This window comes from Epinephelus lanceolatus, chromosome 22 (genome assembly GCF_041903045.1).
Source record: "Epinephelus lanceolatus isolate andai-2023 chromosome 22, ASM4190304v1, whole genome shotgun sequence".
Lineage (NCBI taxonomy): Eukaryota > Metazoa > Chordata > Actinopteri > Perciformes > Serranidae > Epinephelus > Epinephelus lanceolatus.
The window spans coordinates 21,836,464-21,862,330 of record NC_135755.1 but is presented as its reverse complement, the minus strand read 5'-3'; the positions used below and the strand labels follow the sequence as shown (position 1 = coordinate 21,862,330).

The window sequence follows — 25,867 nt, the reverse complement described above, 5'->3', positions numbered from 1 at the left end:
GGCAGCCCCTACAACTGTAGCACCAACAACTGCTGTCCAGACCACTGCTGCACCTTCAACTGCTGCTCCGACTACTGCAGCGCCTACCACTGCAGCACCTACAACAGCTGCACAAACCACTGTTGCTCCCACAACTGCTGCACCTACAACTGCATCACACACAACTGCCACACCTACAACGGTAGCACCCACAACTGCTGCACCAACGACAGCTACACCTACCACTGCTGCACCGACAACGGCAGCCCGTACAACTGTAGCACTGACAACTGCTGCACCTACAACGGTAGCACCTACAACTGCTGAACCAACAACAGCTGCACCAACAACTGTTGCACCTACCACTGCTGCACCTTCAACTGCAGCCCCGACAACTGCTGCCCCTGCCACTGCTGCACTGCCAACTACAGCTCCTACAACTGTAGCAGAGACAACAGCTGCCCCTACAACTTCTGGACCTTCGACTGCTGCATCTACGACTGCATCACACACAACTGCCGCACCTACAACGGTAGGACCTACAACGGCTGCACAAACGACAGCTGCACCTACAACAGCTGCACAGACTACAACAGCTCCTACAACTGCTGCACTGACAACGGCAGCCCCTACAACTGTAGCACCAACAACTGCAGTCCCGACCACTGCTGCACCTTCAACTGCTGCTCCGACTACTGCTGCCCTGACCACTGCTGCACCATCAAATGCCGCTCCAACAACTGCAGCCACTACACTTGTAGCACCTACAACAGCTGCCCCTACAACTTCTACACCTACGACTGCATCACACACAACTGCTGCATCTACAACAATAGCACCTACAACTGCTGCACTAACGACACCTGCACCTTCAACTGCTGCACCTACCACTGCTGCACCTTCAACTGCAACTCCGACAACTGCTGCACTTACAACTGCGTCACACACAACTGCCTCACCTACAACGGTAGCACCTACAACTGCTGCACCATTGACAGCTGCACCTACAACAGCTACACAGACTACAGCAGCCCCTTCAACTGCTGCACCTACAACTTCATCACCTACGACTGCATCACCCACAACTGCCACACCTACAACGGTAGCACCTACAACTGCTGCACCAACTACAGCTGCACCTACAACAGGTGCACAGACTACAGCAGCCCCTTCAACTGCTGCACCTACAACGTCAGCACCTACGACTGCTTCACCCACAACTGTCGCACCTACAACGGTAGCACCTACAACTGCTGCACCAACGACAGCTGCACCTACAACTGCTGCACTGACAACGGCAACCCCTACAACTGTAGCACCAACAACTGCTGTCCCGACCACTGCTGCACCTTCAACTGCTACTCCGACTACTGCAGCGCCTACCACTGCAGCACCTACAACAGCTGCACAAACTACTGTTGCTCCCACAACTGCTGCACCTACAACTGCATCACACACAACTGCCACACCTACAACGGTAGCACGCACAACTGCCGCACCAACGACAGCTACACCTACAACTGCTGCACCGACAACGGCAGCCCCTACAACTGTAGCACCGACAACTGCTGCACCTACAACGGTAGCACCTACAACTGCTGAACCAACAACACCTGCACCAACAACTGTTGCACGTACCACTGCTGCACCTTCAACTGCAGCCCCGACAACTGCTGCCCCTACCACTGCTGCACCGACAACTGCAGCCCCTACAACTGTAGCACAGACAACTGCCTCCCCTACAACGGTAACACCTACAACTACTGCACCAACGACAGCTGCACCTTCAACTGCTGCACCAACAACTGCTTCCCCCACCACTGCTGCACCTTCAACTGCAACTCCGACAACTGCTGCACCTACAACTGCGTCACACACAACTGCCTCACCTACAACGGTAGCACCTACAACTGCTGCACCAACGACAGCTGCACCTACAACAGCTGCACAGACTACAGCAGCCCCTTCAACTGCTGCACCTACAACTTCAGCACCTACGACTGCTTCACCCACAACTGCCACACCTACAACTGCTGCACCAAAGACAGCTGCACCTACAACAGCTGCACAGACTACAGCAGCCCCTACAACTGCTGTACTGACAACGGCAGCCCCTACAACTGTAGCACGAACAACTGCAGTACCAACAACTGCTGCACCTTCAACTGCTGCTCTGACTACTGCAGCGCCTACCACTGCAGGACCTACAAGAGCTGCAGAAACCACCGTTGCACCTACAACTGCAGCACCTATGACTGTGGCACCTACAACAGCTGCAGCTACGACTGCTGCTCCTACAACAGTTGCACCTACAACTTCAGCACCTACCACTGCAGGACATACAACTGCCGCGCCAACAACCGCTGCAATGACGACTGCTGCAGCTACCACTGCTGCACCTTCGACTGCCGCTCCAACAACTGCTGCACCTACACCTACAACGGTAGCACCTACAACTGCTGCACCAACAACAGCTGCACCAACAACTGCTGCACTAACGACAGCTGGACCTTCAACTGCTGCACCGACAACTACTGCCCCTACCACTGCTGAAACTTCAACTGCAACTCCGACAAATGCTGCACCTACAACTGCGTCACAAACAACTGCCTCACCTACAACGGTAGCACCTACAACTGCTGCACAGACTACAACAGCTCCTTCAACTGCTGCACCTACAACAGCTGCAACAACAACTGCTGCACCTACCACTGCTGCACCTTCAACTGCAGCCCTTACAACTGTAGCACAGACAACTGCAGCCCCTACCACTGCTGCACCATCAACTGCCACACCAACAACTGCAAGCCCTACAACTGGAGCACCGACAACTGCCGCCCCAACCACTGCTGCACCATCAACTGCCGCTCCAACAACTGCAGCCACTACAACTGTAGCACTGACAACAGCTGCACCAACAACTGCTGCACCTACCACTGCTGCACCTTCAACTGCAGCCCCGACAACTGCTGCCCCTACCACTGCTGCACCGTCAACTGCCGCCCCTACAACTGTAGCACAGACAACTGCCTCCCGTACCACTGCTGCACCATCAACTGCCACACCAACAACTGCAGGCCCTACAACTGGAGCACCGACAACTGCTGCTCCAACCACTGCTGCAACATCAACTGCTGCACCTACGACTGCATCACACACAACTGCTGCACCAACAACAGCTGTACCTTCAACTGCTGCACCTACAACTGCTGCACCGACAACTGCTGCCCCTACCACAGCTGCACCTTCAACTGCAACTCTGACAACTGCTGCACCTACAACTGCGTCACACACAACTGCCTCAACTACAACGGTAGCACCCACAACTGCTGCACCAACAACAGCTGTACCTTCAACTGCTGCACCTACCACTGCTGCACCGACAACTGCTGCCCCTACCACTGCTGCACCTTCAACTGCAACTCCGACAACTGCTGCACTTACAACTGCGTCACACACAACTGCCTCACCTACAACGGTAGCACCTACAACTGCTACACCAACGACAGCTACAACTACAACTGCTGCTCCTACAACAGTGGCACCTACAATTGCTGCACCAACTACAGCTGCACCTACAACAGATGCACAGACTACAGCAGCCCATTCAACTGCTGCACCTACAACGTCAGCACCTACGACTGCTTCACCCACAACTGCCGCAGCTACAACGGTAGCACCTACAACTGCTGCACCAACGACAGCTGCGCCTACAACAGCTGCACAGACAACAGCAGCCCCTACAACTGCTGCACTGACAACGGCAGCCCCTACAACTGTAGCACCAACAACTGCTGTCCCGACCACTGCTGCACCTTCAACTGCTGCTCCGACTACTGCAGCGCCTACCACTGCAGCACCTACAACAGCTGCACAAACCACTGTTGCTCCCACAACTGCTGCACCTTCAACTGCATCACACACAACTGCCACACCTACAACGGTAGCACCCACAACTGCTGCACCAACGACAGCTTCACCTACAACTGCTGCACCGACAACGGCAGCCCCTACAACTGTAGCACCGACAACTGCTGCACCTACAACGGTAGCACCTACAACTGCTGAACCAACAACACCTGCACCAACAACTGTTGCACCTACCACTGCAGCCCCGACAACTGCTGCCCCTACCACTGCTGCACTGCCAACTACAGCCCCTACAATTGTAGCACAGACAACAGCTGCCCCTACAACTTCTGGACCTTCGACTGCTGCAGCTACAACTGCATCACACACAACTGCTGCACCTACAACGGTAGCACCTACAACGGCTGCACCAACGACAGCTGCACCTACAACAGCTGCACAGACTACAGCAGCCCCTACAACTGCTGCACTGACAACGGCAGCTCCTACAACTGTAGCACCAACAACTGCTGTCCCAACCAATGCTGCACCTTCAACTGCTGCTCCGACTACTGCAGCGCCTACCACTGCAGCACCTACAACAGCTGCACAAACCACTGTTGCTCCCACAACTGCTGCACCTACAACTGCATCACACACAACTGCCACACCTACAACGGTAGCACCCACAACTGCTGCACCAACGACAGCTACACCTACAACTGCTACACCGACAACGGCAGCCCCTACAACTGTAGCACCGACAACTGCTGCACCTACAGCGGTAGCACCTACAACTGCTGAACCAACAATACCTGCACCAACAACTATTGCACCTACCACTGCTGCACCTTCAACTGCAGCCCCGACAACTGCTGCTCCTACCACTGCTGCACCGACAACTGCAGCCCCTACAACTGCGTCACACACAACTGCCTCACCTACAACGGTAGCACCTACAACTGCTGCACCAACGACAGCTGCACCCACCACAGGTGCACAGACTACTGCAGCCCCTTCAACTGCTGCACCTACAACTTCAGCAGCTACAACTGCGTCACCCACAACTGCCGCACCTACAACAGTGTCACCTACAACTGCTGCACCAACAACAGCTGCACAGACTACAGCAGCCCCTTCAACTGCTGCACCTACAACTTCAGCACCTACGACTGCTTCACCCACAACTGCAGCACCTACAACGGTAGCACCTACAACTGCTGCACCACCGACAGCTGCACCTACAACAGCTGGACAGACTACAGCAGCCCCTACAACTGCTGCACTGACAATGGCAGCCCCTACAACTGTAGCACCAACAACTGCTGTCCCGACCACTGCTGCACCTTCAACCACTGCTCCGACTACTGCAACGCCTACCACTGCAGCACCTACAACAGCTGCACAAACCACTGTTGCTCCCACAAGTGCAGGACATACAACTGCCGCTCCAACAACTGCTGCAATGACGACTGCTGCAGCTACCACTGCTGCACCTTCGACTGCTCCACCAACAACTGCTGCACTTACAACAGCTGCACTGACAAATGCAGCTACTACTACTGCGTCACCCACACCTACTGCACCTACAACGGTAACACCTACAACAGCTGCACCAACAACAGCTGCACCTACAACAGCTGCACAGACTACAACTGCTCCTACAACTGCAGCACCGATAACGGCAGCCCATACAACTGTAGCACCTACAACTGCTGCACCTACAACTGCTGCACCTTCAACTGCAGCACCGTCAACTCCAGCCCCTACAACTGTAGCACGGACAACTGCCTCCCCTACCACTGCTGCACCAACAACTGCAGGCCCTACAACTGGAGCACCGACAACTTCTGCCCCGACCACTGCTGCACCATCAACTGCCGCTCCAACAACTGCAGCCACTACAACTGCTGCACCGACAACAACTGTCCCTACAACTTCTGCACCTTCGACTGCTGCACCTTCGACTGCAGCCCCGACAACTGCTGCCCCTACCACTGCTGCACCGTCAACTGCAGCCCCTACAACTGTAGCCACTACACTTGTAGCACCGACAACAGCTGTCCCTACAACTTCTGCACCTTTGACTGCTGCACCTACGACTGCATCACACACAACTGCCACATCTACAACAATAGCACCTACAACTGCTGCACTAACGACACCTGCACCTTCAACTGCTGCACCTACCACTGCTGCACCTTCAACTGCAACTCCGACAACTGCTGCACTTACAACTGCGTTACACACAACTGCCTCACCTACAACGGTAGCACCTACAACTGCTGCACCAATGACAGCTGCACCTACAACAGCTACACAGACTACAGCAGCCCCTTCAACTGCTGCACATACAACTTCATCACCTACGACTGCGTCACCCACAACTGCCGCACCTACGACGGTAGCACCTACAACTGCTGCACCAACTACAGCTGCACCTACAACAGGTGCACAGACTACAGCAGCCCCTTCAACTGCTGCACCTACAACGTCAGCACCTACGACTGCTTCACCCACAACTGCCGCACCTACAACGGTAGCACCTACAACTGCTGCACCAACGACAGCTGGACCTACAACTGCTGCACTGACAACGGCAGCACCTACAATTGTAGCACCAACAACTGCTGTCCCGACCACTGCTGCACCTACAACTGCATCACACACAACTGCCACGCCTACAACGGTAGCACCCACAACTGCCACACCAACGACAGCTACATCTACAACTGCTGCACCGACAACGGCAGCCCCTACAACTGTAGCACCGACAACTGCTGCACCTACAACAGTAGCACCTACAACTGCTGAACCAACAACACCTGCACCAACAACTGTTGCACCTACCACTGCTGCACCTTCAACTGCAGCCCCGACAACTGCTGCCCCTACCACAGCTGCACCGACAACTGCAGCCCCTACAACTGTAGCACAGACAACTGCCTCCCCTACAACGGTAGTACCTACAACTGCTGCACCAACGACAGCTGCACCTTCAACTGCTGCACCTACAACTGCTTCCCCTACCACTGCTGCACCTTCAATTGCAACTCCAACAACTGCTGCACCTACAACTGCTTTACACACAACTGCCTCACCTACAACGGTAGCACCTACAACTGCTGCACCAACGACAGCTGCACCTACAACAGCTACACAGACTACAGCAGCCCCTTCAACTGCTGCATCTACAACTTCATCACCTACGACCGTGTCACCCACAACTGCCGCACCTACAACGGTGGCACTTACAACTGCTGCACCCACTACAGCTGCACCTACAACAGGTGCACAGACTACAGCAGTACCTTCAACTGCTGCACCTACAACGTCAGCACCTACGACTGCTTCACCCACAAATGCCGCACCTACAACGGTAGCACCTACAACTGCTGCACCAACGACAGCTGCACCTACAACAGCTGCACAGACTACAGCAGCCCCTACAACTGCTGCACTGACAACGGCATCCCTTACAACTATAGCACCAACAACTGCTGTCCCGACCACTGCTGCACCTTCAACTGCTACTCCGACTACTGCAGCGCCTACCACTGCAGCACCTACAACAGCTGCACAAACCACTGTTGCTCCCACAACTGTTGCACTTTCAACTGCATCACACACAACTGCCACACCTACAACGGTAGCACCGACAACTGTAGCACCGACAACAGCTGCACCAACAACTGCTGCACCTACCACTGCTGCACCTTCAACTGCAGCCCCGACAACTGCTGCCCCTACCACTGCTGCACCATCAACTGCCGCCCCTACAACTGTAGCACAGACAACTGCCTCCCCTACCACTGCTGCACCATCAACTGCCACACCAACAACTGCAGGCCCTACAACTGGAGCACCGACAACTGCTGCTCCAACCACTGCTGCACCATCAACTGCTGCACCTACGACTGCATCACACACAACTGCTGCACCAACAACAGCTGTACCTTCAACTGCTGCACCTACAACTGCTGCACCGACAACTGCTGCCCCTACCACAGCTGCACCTTCAACTACAACTCTGACAACTGCTGCACCTACAACTGCGTCACACACAACTGCCTCAACTACAACGTTAGCACCTATAACTGCTGCACCAACGATAGCTGCACCTTCAACTGCTGCCCCTACCACTGCTGCACCTTCAACTGCAACTCCGACAACTGCTGCACTTACAACTGCGTCACACACAACTGCCTCACCTACAACGGTAGCACCTACAACTGCTGCACCAATGACAGCTGCACCTACAACAGCTACACAGACTACAGCAGCCCCTTCAACTGCTGCATCTACAACTTCATCACCTACGACTGCGTCACCCACAACTGCCGCACCTACAACAGTGGCACCTACAATTGCTGCACCAACTACAGCTGCACCTACAACAGATGCACAGACTACAGCAGCCCCTTCAACTGCTGCACCTACAACGTCAGCACCTACGACTGCTTCACCCACAACTGCCGCACCTACAACGGTAGCACCTACAACTGCTGCACCAACGACAGCTGCACCTACAACAGCTGCACAGACAACAGCAGCCCCTACAACTGCTGCACTGACAACGCCAGCCCCTACAACTGTAGCACCAACAACTGCTGTCCCGACCACTGCTGCACCTTCAACTGCTGCTCCGACTACTGCAGCGCCTACCACTGCAGCACCTACAACAGCTGCACAAACCACTGTTGCTCCCACAACTGCTGCACCTACAACTGCATCACACACAACTGCCACACCTACAACGGTAGCACCCACAACTGCTGCACCAACGACAGCTACACCTACAACTGCTGCACTGACAACGGCAGCCCCTACAACTGTAGCACCGACAACTGCTGCACCTACAACGGTAGCACCTACAACTGCTGAACCAACAACACCTTCACCAACAACTGTTGCACCGACCACTGCTGCACCTTCAACTGCAGCCCCGACAACTGCTGCCCCTACCACTGCTGCACTGCCAACTACAGCCCCTACAACTGTAGCACAGACAACAGCTGCTCCTACAACTTCTGGACCTTCGACTGCTGCAGCTACGACTGCATCACACACAACTGCTGCACCTACAACGGTAGCACCTACAACAGCTGCACCAACGACAGCTGCACCTACAACAGCTGCACAGACTACAGCAGCCCCTACAACTGCTGCACTGACAACGGCAGCCCCTACAACTGTAGCACCAACAACTGCTGTCCCAACCAATGCTGCACCTTCAACTGCTGCTCCGACTACTGCAGCGCCTACCACTGCAGCACCTACAACAGCTGCACAAACCACTGTTGCTCCCACAACTGCTGCACCTACAACTGCATCACACACAACTGCCACACCTACAACGGTAGCACCCACAACTGCTGCACCAACGACAGCTACACCTACAACTGCTACACCGACAACGGCAGCTCCTACAACTGTAGCACCGACAACTGCTGCACCTACAACGGTAGCACCTACAACTGCTGAACCAACAACACCTGCACCAACAACTGTTGCACCTAACACTGCTGCACCTTCAACTGCAGCCCCGACAACTGCTGCCCCTACCACTGCTGCACCGACAACTGCAGCCCCTACAACTGCGTCACACACAACTGCCTCACCTACAACGGTAGCACCTACAACTGCTGCACCAACGACAGCTGCACCTTCAACTGCTGCCCCTACCACTGCTGCACCTTCAACTGCAACTCCGACAACTGCTGCACCTACAACTGCATCACACACAACTGCCTCACCTACAACGGTAGCACCGACAACTGCTGCACCAACGACAGCTGCACCCACCACAGGTGCACAGACTACTGCAGCTCCTTCAACTGCTGCACCTACAACTTCAGCAGCTACAACTGTGTCACCCACAACTGCCGCACCTACAACAGTGTCACCTACAGCTGCTGCACCAACGACAGCTGCACAGACTACAGCAGCCCCTTCAACTGCTGCACCTACAATGTCAGCACTTACGACTGCTTCACCCACAACTGCCGCACCTACAACGGTAGCACCTACAACTGCTGCACCAACGACAGCTGCACCTACAACAGCTGCACAGACAACAGCAGCCCCTACAACTGCTGCACTGACAACGGCAGCCCCTACAACTGTAGCACCAACAACTGCTGTCCCGACCACTGCTGCACCTTCAACTGCTGCTCCGACTACTGCAGCGCCTACCACTGCAGCACCTACAACAGCTGCACAAACCACTGTTGCTCCCACAACTGCTGCACCTACAACTGCATCACACACAACTGCCACACCTACAACGGTAGCACCCACAACTGCTGCACCAACGACAGCTACACCTACCACTGCTGCACCGACAACGGCAGCCCGTACAACTGTAGCACTGACAACTGCTGCACCTACAACGGTAGCACCTACAACTGCTGAACCAACAACACCTGCACCAACAACTGTTGCACCTACCACTGCTGCACCTTCAACTGCAGCCCCGACAACTGCTGCCCCTGCCACTGCTGCACTGCCAACTACAGCCCCTACAACTGTAGCACAGACAACAGCTGCCCCTACAACTTCTGGACCTTCGACTGCTGCACCTACGACTGCATCACACACAACTGCCGCACCTACAACGGTAGCACCTACAACGGCTGCACAAACGACAGCTGCACCTACAACAGCTGCACAGACTACAACAGCTCCTACAACTGCTGCACTGACAACGGCAGCTCCTACAACTGTAGCACCAACAACTGCTGTCCCAACCAATGCTGCACCTTCAACTGCTGCTCCGACTACTGCAGCGCCTACCACTGCAGCACCTACAACAGCTGCACAAACCACTGTTGCTCCCACAACTGCTGCACCTACAACTGCATCACACACAACTGCCACACCTACAACGGTAGCACCCACAACTGCTGCACCAACGACAGCTACACCTACAACTGCTGCACCGACAACGGCAGCCCCTACAACTGTAGCACCGACAACTGCTGCACCTACAACGGTAGCACCTACAACTGCTGAACCAACAACACCTGCACCAACAACTGTTGCACGTACCACTGCTGCACCTTCAACTGCAGCCCCGACAACTGCTGCCCCTACCACTGCTGCACCGACAACTGCAGCCCCTACAACTGTAGCACAGACAACTGCCTCCCCTACAACGGTAACACCTACAACTGCTGCACCAACGACAGCTGCACCTTCAACTGCTGCACCAACAACTGCTTCCCCCACCACTGCTGCACCTTCAACTGCAACTCCGACAACTGCTGCACCTACAACTGCGTCACACATAACTGCCTCACCTACAACGGTAGCACCTACAACTGCTGCACCAACAACAGCTGCACCTACAACAGCTGCACAGACTACAGCAGCCCCTACAACTGCTGAACTGACAACGGCTGCCCCTACAAATGTAGCACCATCAACTGCAGTCCCGACCACTGCTGCACCTTCAACTGCTGCTCCGACTACTGCTGCCCTGACCACCGCTGCACCATCAAATGCCGCTCCAACAACTGCAGCCACTACACTTGTAGCACCTACAACAGCTGCCCCTACAACTTCTGCACCTACGACTGCATCACACACAACTGCTGCACCTACCACGTCAGCACCTACGACTGCTTCACCCACAACTTCCGCACCTACAACGGTAGCACCTACAACTGTTGCACCAACGACATCTGCACCTACAACTGCTGCACTGACAACGGCAGCCCCTACAACTGTAGCACCAACAACTGCTGTCCCGACCACTGCTGCACCTTCAACTGCTACTCCGACTACTGCAGCGCCTACCACTGCAGCACCTACAACAGCTGCACAAACCACTGTTGCTCCCACAACTGTTGCACCTACAACTGCATCACACACAACTGCCGCACCTACAACGGTAGCACCCACAACTGTTGCACCAACGACAGCTACAACTACAACTGCTGCACCGACAACGGCTGTCCCTACAACTGTAGCACCGACAACTGCTGCACCTACAACGGTAGCACCTACAACTGCTGAACCAACAACAGCTGCACCAACAACTGTTGCATCTACCACTGCTGCACCTTTAACTGCAGCCCCGACAACTGCTGCCCCTACCACTGCTGCACCGTCAACTGCAGCCCCTACAACTGTAGCACAGACAACTGCTGCATCTACAATGGTAGCACCTACAACTGCTGTACAGACTACAGCAGCCCCTACAACTGCTGAACTGACAACTGCTGCCCCTACAACTGTAGCACCAACAACTGCAGTCCCGACCACTGCTGCACCTTCAACTGCTGCTCCGACTACTGCTGCCCTGACCACTGCTGCACCATCAAATGCCGCTCCAACAACTGCAGCCACTACACTTATAGCATCTACAACAGCTGCCCCTACAACTTCTACACCTACGACTGCATCACACACAACTGCTGCACCTACAACAATAGCACCTACAACTGCTGCACTAACGACACCTGCACCTTCAACTGCTGCACCTACCACTGCTGCACCTTCAACTGCAACTCCGACAACTGCTGCACTTACAACTGCGTCACACACAACTGCCTCACCTACAACGGTAGCACCTACAACTGCTGCACCAATGACAGCTGCACCTACAACAGCTACACAGACTACAGCAGCCCCTTCAACTGCTGCACCTACAACTTCATCACCTACGACTGCATCACCCACAACTGCCGCACCTCCAACGGTAGCACCTACAACTGCTGCACCAACTACAGCTGCACCTACAACAGGTGCACAGACTACAGCAGCCCCTTCAACTGCTGCACCTACAACGTCAGCACCTACGACTGCTTCACCCACAACTGTCGCACGTACAACGGTAGCACCTACAACTGCTGCACCAACGACAGCTGCACCTACAACTGCTGCACTGACAACGGCAACCCCTACAACTGTAGCACCAACAACTGCTGTCCCGACCACTGCTGCACCTTCAACTGCTACTCCGACTACTGCAGCGCCTACCACTGCAGCACTTAAAACAGCTGCACAAACCACTGTTGCTCCCACAAATGCTGCACCTACAACTGCCACACCTACAACGGTAGCACGCACAACTGCCGCACCAACGACAGCTACACCTACAACTGCTGCACCGACAACGGCAGCCCCTACAACTGTAGCACCGACAACGGCAGTCCCTACAACTGTAGCACCGACAACTGCTGCACCTACAACTGTTGCACCTACCACTGCTGCACCTTCAACTGCAGCCCCGACAACTGCTGCCCCTACCACTGCTGCACTGCCAACTACAGCCCCTACAACTGTAGCACAGACAACAGCTGTCCCTACAACTTCTGGACCTTCGACTGCTGCAGCTACGACTGCATCACACACAACTGCCGCACCTACAACGGTAGCACCTACAACGGCTGCACCAACGACAGCTGCACCTACAACAGCTGCACAGACTACAGCAGCCCCTACAACTGCTGCACTGACAACGGCAGCCCCTACAACTGTAGCACCAACAACTGCTGTCCCAACCAATGCTGCACCTTCAAGTGCTGCTCCGACTACTGCAGCGCCTACCACTGCAGCACCTACAACAGCTGCACAAACCACTGTTGCTCCCACAACTGCTGCACCTACAACTGCATCACACACAACTGCCACACATACAACAGTAGCACCCACAACTGCTGCACCAACGACAGCTACACCTACAACTGCTACACTGACAACGGCAGCCCCTACAACTGTAGCACCGACAACTGCTGCACCTACAACGGTAGCACCTACAACTGCTGAACCAACAACACCTGCACCAACAACTGTTGCACCTAACACTGCTGCACCTTCAACTGCAGCCCCGACAACTGCTGCCCCTACCACTGCTGCACCGACAACTGCAGCCCCTACAACTGCGTCACACACAACTGCCTCACCTACAACGGTAGCACCTACAACTGCTGCACCAACGACAGCTGCACCTTCAACTGCTGCACCTACAACTTCATCTCCTACGACTGCGTCACCCACAACTGCTGCACCTACAACGGTAGCACCTACAACTGCTGCACCAACTACAGCTGCACCTACAACAGGTGCACAGACTACAGCAGCCCCTTCAACTGCTGCACCTACAACGTCAGCAACTACGACTGCTTCACCCACAACTGTCGCACCTACAACGGTAGCACCTACAATTGCTGCACCAACGACAGCTGCACCTACAACTGCTGCACTGACAACTGCAACCTCTACAACTATAGCACCAACAACTGCTGTCCCGACCACTGCTGCACCTTCAACTGCTACTCCGACTACTGCAGCGCCTACCACTGCAGCACCTACAACAGCTGCACAAACCACTGTTGCTCCCACAACTGCTGCACCTACAACTGCATCACACACAACTGCCACACCTACAACGGTAGCACACACAACTGCTGCACCAACGACAGCTACACCTACAACTGCTGCACCGACAACGGCAGCCCCTACAACTGTAGCACCGACAACTGCTGCACCTACAACGGTAGCACCTACAACTGCTGAACCAACAACACCTGCACCAACAACTGTTGCACCTACCACTGCTGCACCTTCAACTGCAGCCCCGACAACTGCTGCTCCTACCACTGCTGCACCGACAACTGCAGCCCCTACAACTGCTGCACAGACAACTGCTTCCCCTACAACGGTAACACTTACAACTGCTGCACCAACGACAGCTGCACCTTCAACTGCTGCACCTACAACTGCTTCCCCTACAACTGATGCACCTTCAACTGCAACTCCGACAACTACTGCACCTACAACTGCGTCACACACAACTGCCTCACCTACAACGGTAGCACCTACAACTGCTGCACCAACAACAGCTGCACCTACAACAGCTGCACAGACTACAGCAGCCCCTACAACTGCTGAACAGACAACGGCAGCCCCTACAACTGTAGCAAGAACAACTGCAACAACTGCAGCCACTATACTTGTGGCACCGACAACAGTTGCTCCTACAACTTCTGCACCTTCGACTGCTGTACCTACGACTGCATCACACACAACTGCCGCACCTACAACAATAGCACCTACGACTGCTGCACTAACGACACCTGCACCTTCAACTGCTGCACCTACCACTGCTGCACCGACAACTGCTGCCCCTACCACTGCTGCACCTTCAACTGCAACTCCGACAACTGCTGCACTTACAACTGCGTCACACACAACTGCCTCAGCTACAACGGTAGCACCTACAACTGCTGCACCAACGACAGCTACAACTACAACTGCTGCTCCTACAACAGTGGCACCTACAATTGCTGCACCAACTACAGCTGCACCTACAACAGATGCACAGACTACAGCAGCCCATTCAACTGCTGCACCTACAACGTCAGCACCTACGACTACTTCACCCACAACTGCCGCAGCTACAACGGTAGCACCTACAACTGCTGCACCAACGACAGCTGCGCCTACAACAGCTGCACAGACAACAGCAGCCCCTACAACTGCTGCACTGACAACGGCAGCCCCTACAACTGTAGCACCAACAACTGCTGTCCCGACCACTGCTGCACCTTCAACTGCTGCTCCGACTACTGCAGCGCCTACCACTGCAGCACCTACAACAGCTGCACAAACCACTGTTGCTCCCACAACTGCTGCACCTTCAACTGCATCACACACAACTGCCACACCTACAACGGTAGCACCCACAACTGCTGCACCAACGACAGCTTCACCTACAACTGCTGCACCGACAACGGCAGCCCCTACAACTGTAGCACCGACAACTGCTGCACCTACAACGGTAGCACCTACAACTGCTGAACCAACAACACCTGCACCAACAACTGTTGCACCTACCACTGCAGCCCCGACAACTGCTGCCCCTACCACTGCTGCACTGCCAACTACAGCCCCTACAATTGTAGCACAGACAACAGCTGCCCCTACAACTTCTGGACCTTCGACTGCTGCAGCTACAACTGCATCACACACAACTGCCGCACCTACAACGGTAGCACCTACAACGGCTGCACCAACGACAGCTGCACCTACAACAGCTGCACAGACTACAGCAGCCCCTACAACTGCTGCACTGACAACGGCAGCTCCTACAACTGTAGCACCAACAACTGCTGTCCCAACCAATGCTGCACCTTCAACTGCTGCTCCGACTACTGCAGCGCCTACCACTGCAGCACCTACAACAGCTGCACAAACCACTGTTGCTCCCACAACTGCTGCACCTACAACTGCATCACACACAACTGCCACACCTACAACGGTAGCACCCACAACTGCTGCACCAACGACAGCTACACCTACAACTGCTACACCGACAACGGCAGCCCCTACAACTGTAGCACCGACAACTGCTGCACCTACAGCGGTAGCACCTACAACTGCTGAACCAACAACACCTGCACCAACAACTATTGCACCTACCACTGCTGCACCTTCAACTGCAGCCCCGACAACTGCTGCTCCTACCACTGCTGCACCGACAACTGCAGCCCCTACAACTGCGTCACACACAACTGCCTCACCTACAACGGTAGCACCTACAACTGCTGCACCAACGACAGCTGCACCCACCACAGGTGCACAGACTACTGCAGCCCCTTCAACTGCTGCACCTACAACTTCAGCAGCTACAACTGCGTCACCCACAACTGCCGCACCTACAACAGTGTCACCTACAACTGCTGCACCAACAACAGCTGCACAGACTACAGCAGCCCCTTCAACTGCTGCACCTACAACTTCAGCACCTACGACTGCTTCACCCACAACTGCAGCACCTACAACGGTAGCACCTACAACTGCTGCACCACCGACAGCTGCACCTACAACAGCTGGACAGACTACAGCAGCCCCTACAACTGCTGCACTGACAATGGCAGCCCCTACAACTGTAGCACCAACAACTGCTATCCCGACCACTGCTGCACCTTCAACCACTGCTCCGACTACTGCAACGCCTACCACTGCAGCACCTACAACAGCTGCACAAACCACTGTTGCTCCCACAAGTGCAGGACATACAACTGCCACTCCAACAACTGCTGCAATGACGACTGCTGCAGCTACCACTGCTGCACCTTCGACTGCTCCACCAACAACTGCTGCACTTACAACAGCTGCACTGACAAATGCAGCTACTACTACTGCGTCACCCACACCTACTGCACCTACAACGGTAACACCTACAACAGCTGCACCAACAACAGCTGCACCTACAACAGCTGCACAGACTACAACTGCTCCTACAACCGCTGCACCGATAACGGCAGCCCATACAACTGTAGCACCGACAACTGCTGCACCTACAACTGCTGCACCTTCAACTGCAGCACCGTCAACTCCAGCCCCTACAACTGTAGCACGGACAACTGCCTCCCCTACCACTGCTGCACCAACAACTGCAGGCCCTACAACTGGAGCACCGACAACTTCTGCCCCGACCACTGCTGCACCATCAACTGCCGCTCCAACAACTGCAGCCACTACAACTGCTGCACCGACAACAACTGTCCCTACAACTTCTGCACCTTCGACTGCTGCACCTTCGACTGCAGCCCCGACAACTGCTGCCCCTACCACTGCTGCACCGTCAACTGCAGCCCCTACAACTGTAGCCACTACACTTGTAGCACCGACAACAGCTGTCCCTACAACTTCTGCACCTTTGACTGCTGCACCTACGACTGCATCACACACAACTGCCACATCTACAACAATAGCACCTACAACTGCTGCACTAACGACACCTTCACCTTCAACTGCTGCACCTACCACTGCTGCACCTTCAACTGCAACTCCGACAACTGCTGCACTTACAACTGCGTTACACACAACTGCCTCACCTACAACGGTAGCACCTACAACTGCTGCACCAATGACAGCTGCACCTACAACAGCTACACAGACTACAGCAGCCCCTTCAACTGCTGCACATACAACTTCATCACCTACGACTGCGTCACCCACAACTGCCGCACCTACAACGGTAGCACCTACAACTGCTGCACCAACTACAGCTGCACCTACAACAGGTGCACAGACTACAGCAGCCCCTTCAACTGCTGCACCAACGACAGCTGGACCTACAACTGCTGCACTGACAACGGCAGCACCTACAATTGTAGCACCAACAACTGCTGTCCCGACCACTGCTGCACCTACAACTGCATCACACACAACTGCCACGCCTACAACGGTAGCACCCACAACTGCCACACCAACGACAGCTACATCTACAACTGCTGCACCGACAACAGCAGCCCCTACAACTGTAGCACCGACAACTGCTGCACCTACAACAGTAGCACCTACAACTGCTGAACCAACAACACCTGCACCAACAACTGTTGCACCTACCACTGCTGCACCTTCAACTGCAGCCCCGACAACTGCTGCCCCTACCACAGATGCACCGACAACTGCAGCCCCTACAACTGTAGCACAGACAACTGCCTCCCCTACAACGGTAGTACCTACAACTGCTGCACCTACGACAGCTGCACCTTCAACTGCTGCACCTACAACTGCTTCCCCTACCACTGCTGCACCTTCAATTGCAACTCCAACAACTGCTGCACCTACAACTGCTTTACACACAACTGCCTCACCTACAACGGTAGCACCTACAACTGCTGCACCAACGACAGCTGCACCTACAACAGCTACACAGACTACAGCAGCCCGTTCAACTGCTGCATCTACAACTTCATCACCTACGACCGTGTCACCCACAACTGCCGCACCTACAACGGTAGCACCTACAACTGCTGCACCAACTACAGCTGCACCTACAACAGGTGCACAGACTACAGCAGCCCCTTCAACTGCTGCACCAACGACAGCTGGACCTACAACTGCTGCACTGACAACGGCAGCACCTACAATTGTAGCACCAACAACTGCTGTCCCGACCACTGCTGCACCTACAACTGCATCACACACAACTGCCACGCCTACAACGGTAGCACCCACAACTGCCACACCAACGACAGCTACATCTACAACTGCTGCACCGACAACAGCAGCCCCTACAACTGTAGCACCGACAACTGCTGCACCTACAACAGTAGCACCTACAACTGCTGAACCAACAACACCTGCACCAACAACTGTTGCACCTACCACTGCTGCACCTTCAACTGCAGCCCCGACAACTGCTGCCCCTACCACAGATGCACCGACAACTGCAGCCCCTACAACTGTAGCACAGACAACTGCCTCCCCTACAACGGTAGTATCTACAACTGCTGCACCTACGACAGCTGCACCTTCAACTGCTGCACCTACAACTGCTTCCCCTACCACTGCTGCACCTTCAATTGCAACTCCAACAACTGCTGCACCTACAACTGCTTTACACACAACTGCCTCACCTACAACGGTAGCACCTACAACTGCTGCACCAACGACAGCTGCACCTACAACAGCTACACAGACTACAGCAGCCCGTTCAACTGCTGCATCTACAACTTCATCACCTACGACCGTGTCACCCACAACTGCCGCACCTACAACGGTGGCACTTACAACTGCTGCACCAACTACAGCTGCACCTACAACAGGTGCACAGACTACAGCAGTACCTTCAACTGCTGCACCTACAACGTCAGCACCTACGACTGCTTCACCCACAAATGCCGCACCTACAACGGTAGCACCTACAACTGCTGCACCAACGACAGCTGCACCTACAACAGCTGCACAGACTACAGCAGCCCCTACAACTGCTGCACTGACAACGGCAGCCCTTACAACTATAGCACCAACAACTGCTGTCCCGACCACTGCTGCACCTTCAACTGCTACTCCGACTACTGCAGCGCCTACCACTGCAGCACCTACAACAGCTGCACAAACCACTGTTGCTCCCACAACTGTTGCACTTTCAACTGCATCACACACAACTGCCACACCTACAACGGTAGCACCGACAACTGTAGCACCGACAACAGCTGCACCAACAACTGCTGCACCTACCACTGCTGCACCTTCAACTGCAGCCCCGACAACTGCTGCCCCTACCACTGCTGCACCATCAACTGCCGCCCCTACAACTGTAGCACAGACAACTGCCTCCCCTACCACTGCTGCACCATCAACTGCCACACCAACAACTGCAGGCCCTACAACTGGAGCACCGACAACTGCTGCTCCAACCACTGCTGCACCATCAACTGCTGCACCTACGACTGCATCACACACAACTGCTGCACCAACAACAGCTGTACCTTCAACTGCTGCACCTACAACTGCTGCACCGACAACTGCTGCCCCTACCACAGCTGCACCTTCAACTACAACTCTGACAACTGCTGCACCTACAACTGCGTCACACACAACTGCCTCAACTACAACGTTAGCACCTATAACTGCTGCACCAACGATAGCTGCACCTTCAACTGCTGCCCCTACCACTGCTGCACCTTCAACTGCAACTCCGACAACTGCTGCACTTACAACTGCGTCACACACAACTGCCTCACCTACAACGGTAGCACCTACAACTGCTGCACCAATGACAGCTGCACTTACAACAGCTACACAGACTACAGCAGCCCCTTCAACTGCTGCATCTACAACTTCATCACCTACGACTGCGTCACCCACAACTGCCGCACCTACAACAGTGGCACCTACAATTGCTGCACCAACTACAGCTGCACCTACAACAGATGCACAGACTACAGCAGCCCCTTCAACTGCTGCACCTACAACGTCAGCACCTACGATTGCTTCACCCACAACTGCCGCACCTACAACGGTAGCACCTACAACTGCTGCACCAACGACAGCTGCACCTACAACAGCTGCACAGACAACAGCAGCCCCTACAACTGCTGCACTGACAACGCCAGCCCCTACAACTGTAGCACCAACAACTGCTGTCCCGACCACTGCTGCACCTTCAACTGCTGCTCCGACTACTGCAGCGCCTACCACTGCAGCACCTACAACAGCTGCACAAACCACTGTTGCTCCCACAACTGCTGCACCTACAAGTGCATCACACACAACTGCCACACCTACAACGGTAGCACCCACAACTGCTGCACCAACGACAGCTACACCTACAACTGCTGCACCGACAACGGCAGCCCCTACAACTGTAGCACCGACAACTGCTGCACCTACAACGGTAGCACCTACAACTGCTGAACCAACAACACCTTCACCAACAACTGTTGCACCGACCACTGCTGCACCTTCAACTGCAGCCCCGACAACTGCTGCCCCTACCACTGCTGCACTGCCAACTACAGCCCCTACAACTGTAGCACAGACAACAGCTGCTCCTACAACTTCTGGACCTTCGACTGCTGCAGCTACGACTGCATCACACACAACTGCTGCACCTACAACGGTAGCACCTACAACGGCTGCACCAACGACAGCTGCACCTACAACAGCTGCACAGACTACAGCAGCCCCTACAACTGCTGCACTGACAACGGCAGCCCCTACAACTGTAGCACCAACAACTGCTGTCCCAACCAATGCTGCACCTTCAACTGCTGCTCCGACTACTGCAGCGCCTACCACTGCAGCACCTACAACCGCTGCACAAACCACTGTTGCTCCCACAACTGCTGCACCTACAACTGCATCACACACAACTGCCACACCTACAACGGTAGCACCCACAACTGCTGCACCAACGACAGCTACACCTACAACTGCTACACCGACAACGGCAGCTCCTACAACTGTAGCACCGACAACTGCTGCACCTACAACGGTAGCACCTACAACTGCTGAACCAACAACACCTGCACCAACAACTGTTGCACCTAACACTGCTGCACCTTCAACTGCAGCCCCGACAACTGCTGCCCCTACCACTGCTGCACCGACAACTGCAGCCCCTACAACTGCGTCACACACAACTGCCTCACCTACAACGGTAGCACCTACAACTGCTGCACCAACGACAGCTGCACCTTCAACTGCTGCCCCTACCACTGCTGCACCTTCAACTGCAACTCCGACAACTGCTGCACCTACAACTGCATCACACACAACTACCTCACCTACAACGGTAGCACCGACAACTGCTGCACCAACGACAGCTGCACCCACCACAGGTGCACAGACTACTGCAGCCCCTTCAACTGCTGCACCTACAACTTCAGCAGCTACAACTGCGTCACCCACAACTGCCGCACCTACAACAGTGTCACCTACAGCTGCTGCACCAACGACAGCTGCACAGACTACAGCAGCCCCTTCAACTGCAGCACCTACAATGTCAGCACTTACGACTGCTTCACCCACAACTGCCGCACCTACAACGGTAGCACCTACAACTGCTGCACCAACGACAGCTGCACCTACAACAGCTGCACAGACAACAGCAGCCCCTACAACTGCTGCACTGACAACGCCAGCCCCTACAACTGTAGCACCAACAACTGCTGTCCCGACCACTGCTGCACCTTCAACTGCTGCTCCGACTACTGCAGCGCCTACCACTGCAGCACCTACAACAGCTGCACAAACCACTGTTGCTCCCACAACTGCTGCACCTACAACTGCATCACACACAACTGCCACACCTACAACGGTAGCACCCACAACTGCTGCACCAACGACAGCTACACCTACCACTGCTGCACCGACAACGGCAGCCCGTACAACTGTAGCACTGACAACTGCTGCACCTACAACGGTAGCACCTACAACTGCTGAACCAACAACACCTGCACCAACAACTGTTGCACCTACCACTGCTGCACCTTCAACTGCAGCCCCGACAACTGCTGCCCCTGCCACTGCTGCACTGCCAACTACAGCCCCTACAACTGTAGCACAGACAACAGCTGCCCCTACAACTTCTGGACCTTCGACTGCTGCACCTACGACTGCATCACACACAACTGCCGCACCTACAACGGTAGCACCTACAACGGCTGCACAAACGACAGCTGCACCTACAACAGCTGCACAGACTACAACAGCTCCTACAACTGCTGCACTGACAACGGCAGCCCCTACAACTGTAGCACCAACAACTGCAGTCCCGACCACTGCTGCACCTTCAACTGCTGCTCCGACTACTGCTGCCCTGACCACTGCTGCACCATCAAATGCCGCTCCAACAACTGCAGCCACTACACTTGTAGCACCTACAACAGCTGCCCCTACAACTTCTACACCTACGACTGCATCACACACAACTGCTGCACCTACAACAATAGCACCTACAACTGCTGCACTAACGACACCTGCACCTTCAACTGCTGCACCTACCACTGCTGCACCTTCAACTGCAACTCCGACAACTGCTGCACTTACAACTGCATCACACACAACTGCCTCACCTACAACGGTAGCACCTACAACTGCTGCACCATTGACAGCTGCACCTACAACAGCTACACAGACTACAGCAGCCCCTTCAACTGCTGCACCTACAACTTCATCACCTACGACTGCATCACCCACAACTGCCACACCTACAACGGTAGCACCTACAACTGCTGCACCAACTACAGCTGCACCTACAACAGGTGCACAGACTACAGCAGCCCCTTCAACTGCTGCACCTACAACGTCAGCACCTACGACTGCTTCACCCACAACTGTCGCACCTACAACGGTAGCACCTACAACTGCTGTACCAACGACAGCTGCACCTACAACTGCTGCACTGACAACGGCAACTCCTACAACTGTAGCACCAACAACTGCTGTCCCGACCACTGCTGCACCTTCAACTGCTGCTCCGACTACTGCAGCGCCTACCACTGCAGCACCTACAACAGCTGCACAAACCACTGTTGCTCCCACAACTGCTGCACCTACAAGTGCATCACACACAACTGCCACACCTACAACGGTAGCACGCACAACTGCCGCACCAACGACAGCTACACCTACAACTGCTGCACCGACAACGGCAGCCCCTACAACTGTAGCACCGACAACTGCTGCACCTACAACGGTAGCACCTACAACTGCTGAACCAACAACACCTGCACCAACAACTGTTGCACGTACCACTGCTGCACCTTCAACTGCAGCCCCGACAACTGCTGCCCCTACCACTGCTGCACCGACAACTGCAGCCCCTACAACTGTAGCACAGACAACTGCCTCCCCTACAACGGTAACACCTACAACTGCTGCACCAACGACAGCTGCACCTTCAACTGCTGCACCAACAACTGCTTCCCCCACCACTGCTGCACCTTCAACTGCAACTCCGACAACTGCTGCACCTACAACTGCGTCACACATAACTGCCTCACCTACAACGGTAGCACCTACAACTGCTGCACCAACAACAGCTGCACCTACAACAGCTGCACAGACTACAGCAGCCCCTACAACTGCTGAACTGACAACGGCTGCCCCTACAACTGTAGCACCAACAACTGCAGTCCCGACCACTGCTGCACCTTCAACTGCTGCTCCGACTACTGCTGCCCTGACCACCGCTGCACCATCAAATGCCGCTCCAACAACTGCAGCCACTACACTTGTAGCACCTACAACAACTGCCCCTACAACTTCTGCACCTACGACTGCATCACACACAACTGCTGCACCTACCACGTCAGCACCTACGACTGCTTCACCCACAACTTCCGCACCTACAACGGTAGCACCTACAACTGCTGCACCAACGACATCTGCACCTACAACTGCTGCACTGACAACGGCAGCCCCTACAACTGTAGCACCAACAACTGCTGTCCCGACCACTGCTGCACCTTCAACTGCTACTCCGACTACTGCAGCGCCTACCACTGCAGCACCTACAACAGCTGCACAAACCACTGTTGCTCCCACAACTGTTGCACCTACAACTGCATCACACACAACTGCCGCACCTACAACGGTAGCACCCACAACTGTTGCACCAACGACAGCTACAACTACAACTGCTGCACCGACAACGGCTGTCCCTACAACTGTAGCACCGACAACTGCTGCACCTACAACGGTAGCACCTACAACTGCTGAACCAACAACAGCTGCACCAACAACTGTTGCATCTACCACTGCTGCACCTTTAACTGCAGCCCCGACAACTGCTGCCCCTACCACTGCTGCACCGTCAACTGCAGCCCCTACAACTGTAGCACTGACAACTGCTGCATCTACAATGGTAGCACCTACAACTGCTGTACAGACTACAGCAGCCCCTACAACTGCTGCACTGACAACTGCTGCCCCTACAACTGTAGCACCAACAACTGCAGTCCCGACCACTGCTGCACCTTCAACTGCTGCTCCGACTACTGCTGCCCTGACCACTGCTGCACCATCAAATGCCGCTCCAACAACTGCAGCCACTACACTTATAGCATCTACAACAGCTGCCCCTACAACTTCTACACCTACGACTGCATCACACACAACTGCTGCACCTACAACAATAGCACCTACAACTGCTGCACTAACGACACCTGCACCTTCAACTGCTGCACCTACCACTGCTGCACCTTCAACTGCAACTCCGACAACTGCTGCACTTACAACTGCGTCACACACAACTGCCTCACCTACAACGGTAGCACCTACAACTGCTGCACCAATGACAGCTGCACCTACAACAGCTACACAGACTACAGCAGCCCCTTCAACTGCTGCACCTACAACTTCATCACCTACGACTGCATCACCCACAACTGCCGCACCTCCAACGGTAGCACCTACAACTGCTGCACCAACTACAGCTGCACCTACAACAGGTGCACAGACTACAGCAGCCCCTTCAACTGCTGCACCTACAACGTCAGCACCTACGACTGCTTCACCCACAACTGTTGCACCTACAACGGTAGCACCTACAACTGCTGCACCAACGACAGCTGCACCTACAACTGCTACACTGACAACGGCAACCCCTACAACTGTAGCACCAACAACTGCTGTCCCGACCACTGCTGCACCTTCAACTGCTACTCCGACTACTGCAGTGCCTACCACTGCAGCACCTACAACAGCTGCACAAACCACTGTTGCTCCCACAACTGCTGCACCTACAACTGCATCACACACAACTGCCACACCTACAACGGTAGCA

The 25,867-nt window shown here is 54.8% G+C and overlaps 1 protein-coding gene across 1 annotated transcript in view; it reads left to right on the top strand.

The window, feature by feature from the left end:
- Positions 1-25,867, top strand: part of LOC144459678 (uncharacterized) — an 89,943-nt gene that overhangs the window by 34,465 nt on the left and 29,611 nt on the right. Inside the window, exons 4-12 of the mRNA XM_078164117.1 lie at positions 4,200-4,333; positions 4,640-4,738; positions 5,720-5,782; positions 6,287-6,727; positions 7,499-7,612; positions 16,846-17,011; positions 18,216-18,871; positions 19,541-19,711; positions 21,398-21,445. Coding sequence (XP_078020243.1) covers positions 4,200-4,333; positions 4,640-4,738; positions 5,720-5,782; positions 6,287-6,727; positions 7,499-7,612; positions 16,846-17,011; positions 18,216-18,871; positions 19,541-19,711; positions 21,398-21,445 — 1,892 coding nt within the window. The remainder of the gene's footprint in view (positions 1-4,199; positions 4,334-4,639; positions 4,739-5,719; positions 5,783-6,286; positions 6,728-7,498; positions 7,613-16,845; positions 17,012-18,215; positions 18,872-19,540; positions 19,712-21,397; positions 21,446-25,867) is intronic.